This window comes from Choloepus didactylus, chromosome 1, assembly GCF_015220235.1.
Source record: "Choloepus didactylus isolate mChoDid1 chromosome 1, mChoDid1.pri, whole genome shotgun sequence".
Lineage (NCBI taxonomy): Eukaryota > Metazoa > Chordata > Mammalia > Pilosa > Megalonychidae > Choloepus > Choloepus didactylus.
In genome coordinates this window covers 73,528,904-73,543,317 of record NC_051307.1, presented here as the reverse complement: position 1 = coordinate 73,543,317, position 14,414 = coordinate 73,528,904, and the positions used below count along the sequence as shown (strand labels likewise).

Here is a 14,414-nt window from a genome sequence, read left to right as displayed (position 1 = left end):
CTGTTTGAACAAATGGTGGACACAAACAGCTTTGCTAAGAGGAGGGAGCTTTTTATCCCTCATGTCCTCTGGCATCTCTTTAAGCAGCCAGCAGTAGAAGAAAGTTTCATTGCATGTTCTTCACTGAGCCATTACCAATACACTGCAAGCTCTCACATCAAATGGTGAGTGTCAGTCCATGGGTAACAGTGGCCCTACCTTCTGGGAGTTGACAGTGGGTGCTTTAGGTTAAGCAGAACAGATGGTGAGTTGCTACAACCTCTGCTCCTTATGGGAAAGAGATGGACTAACAGTAAACATTGATCTCCGTGGACTGTGGCCAGAGACATGTAGAATTTCTTCACAGAGTTGGAGTGGTTCTTAAATTGTTTAACATTAATTCCCTTCAAAGTCTATCTTTATTAGAAAGAAACACAATCATCCTACTTTTCCCTCTTCCTCTTTCTGGCCACTATCCCTGCCACCCCACCCCCACACCCATTATCTTGGAATATAAACCTAGTGAGAACTTATGCTCTTTCTTTTTCCTCCACCTTCTCTGTATTCTACATTTTATATGGATTCTGACTTTCACTGGGCACTGAAAGCATTCTTCCCCTATGTCTTGTAGGCTTCATTTGGTTCCTTCTGCAACCCAGGTAAGGGCCTAGAAGTCCTTTCTCTCTCCATCTTCTACTGTACCTCTCATTCATCCTCAAGAACTTTTCTGTTTCTGCACATTTTAGTAGGAGGTCATAAAATCATAAAACTGTTAATGGGCTCACCATAAATTCATACTATTTAGGTATGAATTTCATATCCTCAAACTTTCTCTAGACTGTCACTACTGACCAGAAGGTTTTTTTCCACTCTTCTAATTGTCTTCTTATTTTATTTTCAACAAAATTCTTCTCCAGATTCAAACCTTACCCTTCAGAGTCCTTTCTTTCAATCAATGATAAAAACCTAACAGATAAGATAAAAGTCATGCAGTATGATGTCTCTCTTTACCTTGTAAGTTTTGCTTTTCTTTTCACTCATCCATTTATTTCCTTGTCCCAAGGAATAAAATATTCTTCTACCTAACCATTATTTATCCATTCCCAGGAACAAAAACAAACTCAAATAAAAAAGACCTTTCCCCAGACACTAAAGATAGTATTTTGAGAGAAAAGCAAAGTCTGACCATATCGCTCTTATATTTGTCTCTCTTACCAAAGTGTTGCCATTCATCTATTGCAGTATAACAAATCACTCCCAAAGCTTTGTAGCTTCAGACAATTTATTATTATCTCTCTTAGTTCCAGGGATTCACAGTCTCTGTTCATATGGTTGGAATTAGATGAGAGTTGAGACTGAAATCATCTGGTAGTTTCTTCACTCACATGTCTGGCTCCTGGGCTGGGATGGCTGCAATAGCTGGGGGCTGTTAGAAATCTCTCTTTCCATGTGACCGCTCCATATAACTAGCTTGGGCTTTTTCATAGCAGAAGGTCTCAGAGGAGCTGGGCTTCTTTCATGGCAATTCAGGGCAGTAAGGACAAGTGTCCCAAAGAATAAACGCAGAAGCTGCAAAGATTCTTGTGACTTAGACTTACAATGCAATAGAGTGACCCTGTGTGACTCCCATCAATTACAAGCAAGTCGTAGGAACAGGAGTCTATACAAAGAATGTGAATACCAGAAAGTGTGGTTCATTGGGAGGCCATCATTGGAGACCAGCTCATTAGTAACCTCATTCTTTTAACCCCTGCTGTATTTTATTTCCCTCTTGTCTTAAAGCATTCCCTTAAATTGTCATTCTCTCAAGATCACTAGTGTTTTCCTTTCTGCCAATCAGCATGTCTAAAACTAAACTTACCATCTTCTTCTGAAGCTGGTATTTCTGCTGGACATTTCTGTCACCAGCACCCTGGTCCTGCCAATCATTCAGACTCTAAGCCTCAATTATTTGTTTCCTCTCTTATTCTTTGCTTTCAATAAAATATTGAAGCAGGTCAATTCTTCACTGTCTTACAGCTTTCCATTACATTCTATCTTTTTTTGTTGTTGTTGTTAGAGAGGTTGTGGGTTTACAGAACAATCATGCATAAAATGGATTCCCATATACTGCCCCACCACCAACACTGGTGTGGAATATTTGTTACAATTGATGATAGCACTTTTTTATAATTGTACTTTTTTTTACAACAGAAGTTATATTTGTTACAATTAATGAAAGATTATTAAAATAGTACTGTTAACTATTGTCCATAGTTTACATTAGTGTATTTTTTTCCATATACCACCCTATTATTAACACCAGTATTAGTGTCATATGTTTGTTATACTCCATGAAAGAACATTCTTATACTTGTACTATTAACTATAGTCCATCGTCAATGATAGGATTCACTGTGTTATACAGTCCTGCTTTATCTTTTAATTTTAACTCTAGTAACATATATGACCTAAAGTTTCTCTTTTTAGTCATATTCACCTACACAACTTGTTGCTATTAATTACACTCACAATATTGTGCTACCCTCACCATTGATCCATTTCCAAACCTTTACAGTCTATTCAAATAGAAATTCTATACAAACCAAGCTTCAATTCCCCATTCTCCAAACACAATCTATCCCCTGGTAAATTATAATCTGACTTCTAACTCTATGAATTTGTGTATTAAAATAAGTTCATATCAGTGAGATCATACAATATTTGTCCTTTTATGTCTGACTTATTATACTCAACATAATATCCTCAAGGTTCATCCATGTTGTCACATGCATCAGGACTTCATTTTTTTTAGAGTTGGATAATATTATGTTGTGTGTATATACCACATTTTGTTTATCCATTGACTGATGGACACTTGGGTTGCTTCCATCTTTTGGCAATTACAAATAATGCCCCTAGGAACATCAGTGTGCATATCTGTTTGAATCTCTACTTTAATTTTTTCTAGGTTTATACCTAGTAGCAGCATTGCTGGATCATATGATATTTCTGTACTTAGCATTCTGAGGAACTGCAAAACTGTCTTCCACAGTGGCTGCACCATTTTACATTCCCACCAGAAATGAATGAGTTTCCTATTTCTCCACATCCTCTCCAACGTTTGCAGTTTTTTTTTTTTTAACAGCAGCCATTCTAGAGGGTGTGAAATAATATCTCATTGTGGTTTTGATGTGTAATTCCCTAATAGCCAGGGATGTTGAACATATTTTCATGTGCTTTTTAGCCAATTGTGTACCCTCTTTGGAGAATTGTCTATTCAAGTCTATTGCCCAGTTTTTAATTGAGTTGTCTATTTATTGTTGAGTTGTAGGATTTCTTTATTTATTCTGGGTATTAAATCCTGATTGGATATGTGGTTTCCAAATACTTTCTCCCATTGAGTAAGTTGTCTTTTCACTTTTGTGACAAAGTCCTTTGAGGCACAAAAGTTTTCAGTTTTGAGAGGTCCCACTAACCCATTTTTTCTTTTGTTGTTTGTGCTTTAGGTGTAAAGTCTAAGAAACCATTGCCTAACACAAGATCCTGAAGATGCTTCCCTACGCTTTCTTCTAGAAGTTTTGTATTCCTGGTTCTTATATTTAGGTCTTTGATCCATTTTGAGTTAATTTTTTTATATGATGTGAGATAGGGGTACTCTTTCATTCTTTTGCATATGGATATCCAATTCTCTCAGCACCATTTGTTGAAGAGACTATTCTTTCCCAATTCAGTGGACTTTGCAGCCTTGTCAAAACTCAATTGGTGAAAAGGGCAGGGCAAGATGGCAGAGTGGTGAGGTGCGGAATTTAGTTACTCCTCTAGGGTAGCTGGTAAATAGTCAGGAACTGTATGGGACAGTTGTTTGGGGAACTTCTGTGACTGGACATGCGTTGTACACTAGTCTGGAATAAGTGGAATGGCTGAGATGGCAGTGAACTGGCAACTTCATACAGATTATACTATCCTCCTGGGACCTGGGCCTGTCTGGACTTGGAAAATCTGATTGGAGTCAATCATATCTGGGAAGCCCCTCTCACAAAAAGGTTACATAGAGGCAGGGCAAGAACCAGAAAAATAAGAGCTGAAAAATTCTGATCAGCTAAACAGAAGCTATGTTAGAAGTCTAAAATAAGTTGAATTGAACACCAAAGAACAGACAGACAACAAAGCCAACTAACAAGAAAACCCTAGGTAAAAGAGTGAAAATGAGCTCCAGAATAAACTAATCAAGAAAATCAGATGTCTAGATAGTTAAAAATAATAACCCATACTAGGAAACCCAAAAATATGGACCAAAGGAACAAACTAATACTTCAACTGAGATACAGGAATTGAAACAACTAATTAAAGATGTTCAAAAATCAATTGGCCATGCCCTTTCTCTCTAACTAAGCCACCTCGACAGGTGAACTCACTGCCCTCCCCCCTACATGGGACCCGACTCCCAGGGGTGTAAATCTCCCTGGCAATACAGGATATGACTCCCGGGGATGAATCTGGCTCCTGCATCATGGGAGTGAGAGCATCTTCTTGATGAAAAGGGGGATGCAAAATGAAACAAAGTTTCAGTGGCTGAGAGATTTCAAATGGAGTCAAGAGGTCACTCTGGTGGACTTTCTTATGCACTATATAGATAACACTTTTTAGGTTTTAATGTATTGGAATAGCTAGAAGTAAATACCTGAAACTACCAAACTCCAACCCAGTAGTCTTGACTCTTGAAGATAAGTGTATAACAATGTAGCTTACAAGGGGTGACAGTGTGATTGTGAAAACCTTATGGATCACACTCCCTTTATCCAGTATATGGATGGATGAGTAGAAAAATGGAGACAAAAACTAAATGAAAAATAGGGTGGGATGGGGGATGATTTGGGTGTTTTTCTTTTTTCTTTTTAAGTTTAAAAATATTTATTGATTCTTGCTTTCCATAAAAAAAATTTTTCAAACAGATCTCCAAAGGCCAATAGTTTTTTCTGCTCTCAACAGTAAGCCTTTTTCCCATCAAAAAAAAAAAAAAGTAATGTATATTTTTATATTTAATCAGTTTGTGACAGCTGTGATTCTCAGACACTTTTAAATACAAGTAAAGTCAAAGATTCAGATAGATACCATAAGTAGTGATTAGAAAAACCAAACAGGCAAAGCCTTATTCTACCTGAGTAAAGAACCATTCAGATGGATTTGGCCTTTTCAGGCTACAGATGACTTTGCTCAACAGCCCTGCACATAATGGGGATTGTTCCAGAGATGCTCCTAACACCACAAGTGCAGATGATGACAACCTGATGCTGCAAACAACAAACAGCAAGGGCATAGGGAGGAGGGCTTGCTGATTCAGTTTCATTCAGCAGATATCTCCTCTTCACTTTCCTCATTGGCTCCATCTTTTTCCTTGCAAGAATCCTGGCTGTTGTTATAAATAAAATAATTTTCTTCCCCATTCTCTCTTCTATTTTTTCTTCATTAAAGCTTTCTTTATCTTCAGTGAAACTTTTCATCTCTTGATTGCTGAAGCACTCAAATATTTTTCCACTTTGGCCTTTCTTTGAAACAAACTCATCACACATTCCTAGTGCTTTTAAGGTGTTAGAATAATGCCTTTCTGGGGCCATTCTCGCATTTTTCTGAGCAACTCTTTCAAATAGTAGTGGCCTCTTTTTTAATTTTTCTTCTCTTTCTTCTAGTTCTTGGTGGTATTCTCTCATCCTTTCCTTTTCACTCTTTCTGAGAGATTTTACTCTGGATTTAGGCATTTGAGCTAAACTCTGGTGTGAGTCATAACCTTAGCCCGGGTTGTCAGGAGTTTCTGCAATTCTTTCATTCTTTCCTTCTGCTTAGATAGCATCCGATTTCTCTCTTCTTCCAACATTTTCTTTTCCTCAAGTGATCTCCTTATGGCTTGTTCTCTTCCTCTGGAAGATTCCATAGGCCTTGGAATGTTGCAGTCACAAGGCACAGGCTTTGCACTTGCACCTTTTACTGGCAACTTGTGCCTTGGAGACAGATAAGGCCAACGTGTTTCTTTTAAATTTTTTTCATCTGCTTCCATGTCTGCCAAAATTTTCCCTCTTTTAGAGGATGCATGTGGGGATGCACTAAGAATAGTTCGCTGTTAGGAGTTTTGAATACTTATGATCTGAGAAGTATTTCTGATATTTCTCAGGAAAGTCTTCAAAATCAGGAGTCTGGTACCTGACCTTGTGTTTACCCTTCCATTTTTCAGCCTCTTCAGGACTTGGGGGTCTCCTTGTAGCAAGACTTCTATGAACTGGTCTACGTGGCAGAGGGGACGAATTCTGTAGAAGTTCTTGGGCTCTCAGTTGCTTCCTAATGTTTCTATAGATCTCTTCTTCTTTTAACCTATCACTGGAATTTGACCCATAAGTAGATCGAGGTATAGGTCTGGCTTTAAATCGATTTGGTTTCTTTTTAGACTTTAAAAGATCTCTCAGCTGCTTCCCCCAGGCTGCTTGCTTCTGTTCCTCCCTTGCAATAAACTTAAATGGCTTATGTGAGGCCAAAAGAGCTTCTTTTTTTTTCTCCTTCATATACCTTCTCCATTCTTCATTTTGCTTGACTATATCATGATAAAGGGGGAGAAAGACATATGAAGGAACTAAGTTGGCTCAGAATTTCTTCTGATACTCTGCATCGTCTTATTTTTTTGAACAGGTTGTGTGCCGTTTCAATATCTGACTTGGATTTCATTTTCTCTTCTTTTTTCTTCTCTTTTCTAATCATCATTTGAAAGGGCTCTGGTACTGTAATCTTTGGCACCTGTTTTTTCGGTTTCTTCCTTGTTTTTTCAACTGCTGGGAAGTCAGGATCTTCATGCTGAATATAATCTTCAACAGAAAAGTCTGTCCACATGTTGTTGATGAGCTTCCTTGCATAGGCCATCATTTTGTTTTCCTCTGGGTACTCCTTTTCTAGGTTGGGCAACTCATCTTCAGAGGAGGACTACACGAGGAGTAAGACTGGCCTAAATCAGGCCTCTGAATGCGATGGCATTAAAGATTCGGAGTGATGGAAGTTTTTTTCTGATACAGGTCTGGAAGAGATACTCGGGGTACCTTCCCTGATGATCACTGGCTGAATTCCCTTTAAATTTAATTTATTCTGGTACATTTTCTCTAACTTTGCCATAGTTTTCATGTGTGCAGTCTTCAGCTCTTCTAGTTTTCTGAAATGCTCTTCATTAAAGTGGTAGATATCAGATAAGTCCACAAAGTCCTCAGAGCTTATAGATGTATGTCCATCCACCCCAGAAATGTTGGTGTTAAAATCAGCCAACGCTGGCAACACCGCCTTCTCCTCCTCTTCTTCCACCTCCTTCAAGGCCGACTCTGCCACCGCTACTGCGAAGGCCTCTAACAAGTCCTCATTTTTGTACAGGGCAACCCACGCTCTGGTGTTGGGATTTACTGGGGTTTAGAGACTGGAGGCCGCTAGCTTCGCCCTTCGGTGTGTGATGTTCATCACCACGCAGCCGAGCCTGAGCGCCCGTGCTGGCCCGGGTGGGGCGCTCTGGGTGTTCTTTTTTATTTTTCTTTTTTATTCTTATTCTGATTCTTTCTGGCATGAGGAAAATGTTCAAAAATGGATTGGGGTGATGAATGCAGAACTATATGATGGTACTGTAAAAAGTTGATTCTACACCATGGATGATTGTATGGTATGTGAGTATATCTCAATAAAAATGAATTAAAAAAAAATCAATTGGCCATGGATATAAGGGTCTATTTCTGAACTCTCAATTTGATTCCACTGGTCAGTATATCTATTGTTATGGCAGTACCATGTTATTTCGACCCCTGGAGCTTTGTAGTATGTTTCAAAGTCAGGAAGTGTGAGTCCTCTGACTTCATCTTCTATTTCAAAATGTTTTGGATATTCAGGGCTTCTTACCTTTCCAGATAATTTGATAATTGGATTTTCCATTTCTGCAAAATAAGCTGTTGGAATTTTTATTAGGATTATGTTGAATCTGCAAATCATCTTGGGTAGAATTGACATCTTAACAAGATTTTGTTTTCCATTCCATGAACATGGAATGTCCTTCCAATTCTTTAGACCTTCTTCAATTTCTTTTAGCAAAGTTTTGTAGTTTTCCATGTATAAGTCCTTTACACTCCTGGTTAAATTCATTCCTAGAGGTTTGATTCTTTTAGTTGCTATTGTAAATGGATTTTTTCACCTTAATTTCCTCATCGGAGTGCTCTTCACTAATGTATAGAAAGACTACTGATTTTTGCTTGTTGTACTTGTACCCTGCCATTTTCCTGAATTCATTTATTAGCTCTGGTAGCTTTGTTATAGATTTTTTTTGGACTTTCTATATATAAGATCATGTCATCTGCAAACAGTGAAAGTTTTGCTTCTTCCTTCCCAATTTGGATGCCTTTTATTTCTTTTTCTTGCCTAACTGAGCTGCCTAGAACTTCCAGTACAATGTTGAAGAACAGTGGTGTCAGTGGGCAGCCTTGTCTTATTCCAGATCTTAGAGGGAAAGCTTTCAGCATTCATTGAGTATGGTAAGTGTGGGTTTTTCATATATGCCTTTTGTCATGTTGAGGAAGTTTCCTTCTATTCCTGTTTTTCTAAATGTTTTTATCAAAAAAGATGCTGGATTTTGTTAAATGCTTTTTCTGCATCAATTGAGATGATCGTGTGTTTTCCCTCTTCATTTTGTTAATGTGGTGTATTTCATTAACTGATTTTCCTATGTTGAATCAACCTTATATATCTGGGATAAAACCCACTTGATCATGGTGAATAATTTTTTTAACGTGCTGTTGGATTTGATTTGCAAGTATTTTGTTGAAAAAATTTTGCATCTATATTCATAAGAGAAATTGGTCTGTAATTTTCTTTTCTTATAGTATCTTTGTCTGAACTTGGTATTAGGGTGATGTTGGCGTTATAGAATGAGTAGGTTGTGTTCCCTCCAGTTCAGTTTTTGGGAGAGTTTGAGCAGGATTGGTGTTAATTCTTCTTGGAATGATTGGTAGAATTCAACCATGAAGCCATCTGGTCCTGGGCATTTCTTTGTTGGAAGGTTTTTGATGACTGATTCAATCTCTAAACTTGTGATTGGTCTGTTGAGGGCTTCTATTTTTAATAAAGTCAGGGTAGGTTGCTCATGTGTTTCTAGGAATTTGTCCGTTTTGACGAGGATGTTTAATTTGTTGGCATATAGTTGTTCATAGTATTCTCTTCTGATCCTTTTTATTTCTGTGGGATCAGTAGTAATATCCTCCCTCCCATTTCTGAGTTTATTTATTTGTGTCTTCTCTCTTTTTTATTTGTCATTCTAGCCAAAAGTTTGCTGATTTTACTGACCTTTTCAAAGAACCAACTTTTGGTTTTGTTAATTCTCTTTATTGTTTTTGTATTTTCATTTTCATTTATTTCAGCTCTAATCTTTATTTCTTTCCTCCTGCTTGCTTTGAATTAATTTGCTCTTGTTTTTCTTTTCCTCCAGGTGTGCAGTTAGGTCTCTGATTTTAACTCTTTCTTCTTTTTTAGTGTAAGCATTTAGGGTTATAAATGTCCTCCTTAGGACTGCTTTTGCAGCATCCTGTAAGTTTTGATATGCTGTGATGTTCTTGTTTTCATTCATCTTAAGATATTTACTGATTTCTCTTGAAATTTCTTCTTTGACCCAATAATTGTTAAAGAGTGTGTTATTTAACCTCCACGTATTTGTGGATTTTCCAGTTCTCCCTCTCTTCTTGATTTCCAGCTTCATTCCATTGTTCTCAGAGAAGATGCATTGTATAATTTCAGTCTTTTAAAATTTACTGAGACTTGTTATGTGTCCCAACATGTGGTCTATCCATGTGAAGAATGTATATCCCATTGTTTTGGGGTACAATGTTCTGTATATGTCTGCTAGGTCTAGATCATTTATTATAGTACTCAAGTTCTCTGTTTCCTTATTGATCTTCTAGGTCTAGATGCTCCATCTATTGATGAGAGTGGAGTATTGATGTTTCCAACTATCTATAAAGCAAAGCCTGATAGGAGATGGTCTGAATGATATACTATATGAGAGAACACACAAGATAGATCTAAGGGAAGTGAAGAGTCCTCATCTACCACTCTAAGCAAACCAGAGAAATTGCATGTGAGAAATTCTATGTACTTAATGTGGGAATGCCTTGATTTATAATTTATTCTTTAAATAAAATGAATGAACTCCACAAGAAAAAAATTTTTTTTTAGAAGTGTCTATTTCTCCCTTTAGTTTTGCCAGTTTGCTTCATATATTTTTAGGCACTGCAGTTAGGTGCATAAATATTTATGTTTGTTGTTTCTTCTTGGTGGATTGCCCCTTTTATTAATATATAGTGTCCTTCTTTGTCTCTTGAAGCAGTTTTTGACCTAAAGTCTACTTTGTCCAATGTTAGTAAAGTTATCCAAGTTCTCTTTTGTTTATTTTTTCCAACCTCTCACATTCAACCTATTTATGTCTTTGGATCTAAGGTGAGTCTCTTGTAAACAACATATGGTTGGATTGTGTGTGTGTGTGTGTGTGTGTGTGTGTATTTAATCCATCTACCAATCTGTGTCTTTTGATTTGGGAGTTTAACCCATTAACAGTCAGTGTTATTACCATAATGGCAGTACTTACTTCAGCCATTTTGTCCTTTGATTCTTATTTCATATGTTTTTTTAAACCTCTCTTTCCCTTTATTCCTCCTTTTATGTACAGTTGATCTTTTGTCATGTATCTGGCTGATCCTTTCCTCAATTATTTTCTGTATATATTTTAAATACTGTTCTGTGGCCACCCTGGTGTTTATATTACACAACCTACATCTATAACCTACTAATTTGAAAGGTTACCAACTTAGCATCAATAGCATACATACTCTCTGAATCTTCATTTCTTCATGCTACTCCAAGTCACTCTCTCCTATCTCTTCCTTTCCATCTGCAGAACTCCCTTTACTGATTATTGTTGGGCAGGCCTTTTGCTGACAAACTCTCAGTTTCTGTTTATCTGTGAATATTTTAAACTCTCCCTCATTTCTGAAGGACATTTTTGCCCCATAAAGAATTTGGGGCTGGCAGCTTTTCTCTTTCAGTGCTGTAAATATATCATACCTCTGCCTTCTCACCTCCATGGTGCCTGATGGTAGTCAGCACTTAGTCTTATTGAGGATCCTTTGTATATGATGAATCACTTTTCCCTTGCTATTTTCAGAATTCTCTTATTATCTTTGGCATTTTACATTCTGATTAGTATGCGTCTAGGAGTAGATCTGTATATTTCTGTCTTTCATAACAGTTGGGAAATTTTGGGCCATTATTTCCTCAAATATTCTTTCTGCTCCTTTTCCCTTCTCTTTTCCTGAGACACCCACGATGTGTATGTTTGTGTGCTTTGTGCTGTCACCCAAATCCCTGAGACACTGCTTACATTTTTCTAATCTTTTCTCCAGCTGTTCTTCTGATGTATGATGTTGATTGCTTTGTCTTCTAGTTCGGTGATTCATTCTTTCACCTGTTGAAATCTGCTATTGTATGCCTCTGGTGTATTCTTCATCTCTTCTGTTGTGCCTTTTATCCCTAAAATTTCTGTTACTTTCTTTTTGTCCTTTCAAGTCTTTATGCTCACACACTGGCTTCTTAATTTCCTTTAGCTTTATTTCCATATTTTCCTTCATCTCCTTGAATGATTTAGGAGATTTGTTTGAACATCTTTGATTAGTTGTTCCAAATTCTGTGTCTCCTCTGATTTTTAATTTGTTCCCTTGACTGAGGCCAATCTTCCTCTTTCTTAGTATGGTTTGTAATTTTTTGCTGATATCTTGGCATTGATTATATTGATGTGCCAACTGTGAAGGTTCATTTCTCCCTCTTGCCTATTGTTTTATTGTTGATTGTCTTTGTGTCAAGGCTCTTCTTTGGAACTTGTTTTAACTTATTCTAACCTTCACAATAGCCAACTTTTAACTGATGAGATTTTCTCCATTCTTTTTCATCTGATTCTTGCCCTGGACATGTGGTATAATTTTTAAGATTGTACTTTTTATGTAATTGTTTCACCTCCAGAAGAAAGCTTCCTTTCTTTCCTTCTCTGTGAATCTTGATCTGTTCTATTTGTTTTTGTGCAGAATTTTCTTCTCAGATCCTATGATTTGTTTAAATTCTCTTCCTTATTCAGTGCCCCATTTTCCTTACACTTTTCAGTTCTTGGACCCTCCAATTTATAACAGTTTACTCTAACCACAGTTTTTAAAATTTTTATTTTTCTCTATGAGGCTTTTCTGCCTCCAGTTTATTCCCTGTTAGGGTATTCTGCCCTGGGGAGCCAGAAAGGAGTTGTTTTGTGTTTAGAGAATCTAAATGACATTGACTGGCTTGAATGAGTACAGCACTTGGCTGCAGTTCTGCTGTGATTTCTAGCACCACCACCACCCTCCCAGGGGCCCTTTTATGTGCAGCTCTCCTCAGTGGCTAGTGTTCTACCTGGGGTTGCTGCAAACTTGAGTCCCTGAGGTTCTGTGTAATTGCTATAAATTCCTCTATAGTCTGTGCCCCCAGTGGGAGGGACTTGGGCCAGTAACTTCTGGAGAACTCCAAGCTGTGTGGGACTGAGTGAAGGGAAGGGGAGAGGACAAGCCAGTCAGCAATGGACGCATCCTACCGGATATTTGTCTCTTTCTTTGATTCAGTGTTTGTGGAATCCTTCTCCAGTCTCTACCATCCTCCAGAGACTTTCATTATCTCTTAACAGGATACTAAGGTATTTTCCTCAATTATTAATATGATTTTATTATTATTATTATCATTTTGCTTCTACACTTTATTTTTCCACCATTCTATATAGTATCCAGATTAATATTTCTAAAGCATGACTTTATTGAATCATGTCCCTGCTTGAAAGTGAGCTCCTAACTTCTACTTTTCAAGGCACTGTACAAGCTGTAAGCTGATGCAACCTGTCCTCCAAGTTTTAATTTCCCATTACTTTGTCTCATGGGCCTTCCACACCAGCCAAACTGGAATGCTTGTCATCCACCAAATATCCATTTTTCCACCAATGTGGAAAAGGTAGAAGTAAAGTCTTATTTTATTAATGCTTACAAGTGTACTTTTTACAATCTGTGCACTTAGTTACTAGAATTAACTTTTACTGATATCTCTTGGGAATTCTACATGTCATAGGTTTCAGGTACTTATCTAAGATCACACAATTGTATAGCCACAACTCCAAATTCTGTGTATTTCTGTGGATGACCACATTCTGTTGCTGTCTTAAATATTTGTGATAAATTGATTCTGTTCACTCTCATAAGCATATACATTATGCAGAATCTTTTCATGAATTGTTCACTTCATCTTTTTCTGATTATAATGCTGGGAATGCCAATACTCAGTGGCTCATTGGTAACTGAAGCATTTTCAAAAACATATTATGCTGACAAAGAGGCTGAGGGCAATTTAGAAGTTATGGACAATATCACAATTATCTTGATTATTTTGATTTCCCATGGGTTCCTGCATTTCTGACAGGCAGCATTTTTATACATAGTTTTACAAACCATTTTTAAGATGAATGTGCATTAATTAAGTAACCTCTTCTTCCCAGGTTACTGAAGAAAATGTATTGTCTGTTCTTATGCTTAAATTTGCAGTTCTTCTAAAGGTACAATTCCTTGCATGCTATAACTCTGTACAGGCCACTTGTAGAGAAGAAACCTCATTGTCATGCAGAACCTTCTTATGAAAATACTCTGTAAATTGAAAGCACTTTACAGTGGTTAACAGCACCTGTGGTTACCTACTGTTCGAAAAGTAAAATGCCTTTTCTGTCTGTGCAGGTGGGCTGCACACTCTGCAGATACACGGCCTAGCTGGCCTTCACCACACAGGGCTCCCTTGAATACTGAGGACTCTTTAGCTCCTTTGCTTGCCATTTCCACACACCATTGACTAGTTGTCTTACAGAAATATGTGCCTATTGACCCTTAGCAAACAGGTGCATGGCATGTCATCTTCAGGGCCATTAATAGTAGTGCCATTTCTCACATCTGGAAGTATTCCTACTGGCCCAGTGAATGGATCATTTTTTTTTATTGGAGACATCTGAAAATAAAAATGGTTCACTTGGTCATCCATAATTTTTATCCAATTTCCCTTGAGATTCAGGATTCATATCTGGGTCAACTAGGACATTAATAAATTATTCCTTAATATTTTCTCTATCAGTGATTTTCTCTATCATTGCTTCATACAACTGATGCTGAGGAATCTAGGATTTGCCTTTTTTTTCTCCATCTGCACAGGCAGATAGTGCAATTCATAAATTCCAACACTTACTAGCTTTGTGAATTTTGGCAAGTTATTTAGCCTCTCTGATGCTAAGTTTTCTCATTTGTAAAACAGAGCCAATCAATTGTGTGTGACATTTTGACTGCCAAAGTCAGTTTCAGATG

General features: G+C 37.4%; 1 protein-coding gene across 1 annotated transcript in view; it reads left to right on the top strand.

Annotated features, from left to right (window-relative positions):
- MYH15 (myosin heavy chain 15) overlaps nucleotides 1-14,414 on the top strand; it is a 132,528-nt gene that overhangs the window by 78,802 nt on the left and 39,312 nt on the right. The window contains 1 exon segment of the mRNA XM_037812077.1: nucleotides 611-638. Within this exon segment, the coding sequence (XP_037668005.1) occupies nucleotides 611-638 (28 nt within the window).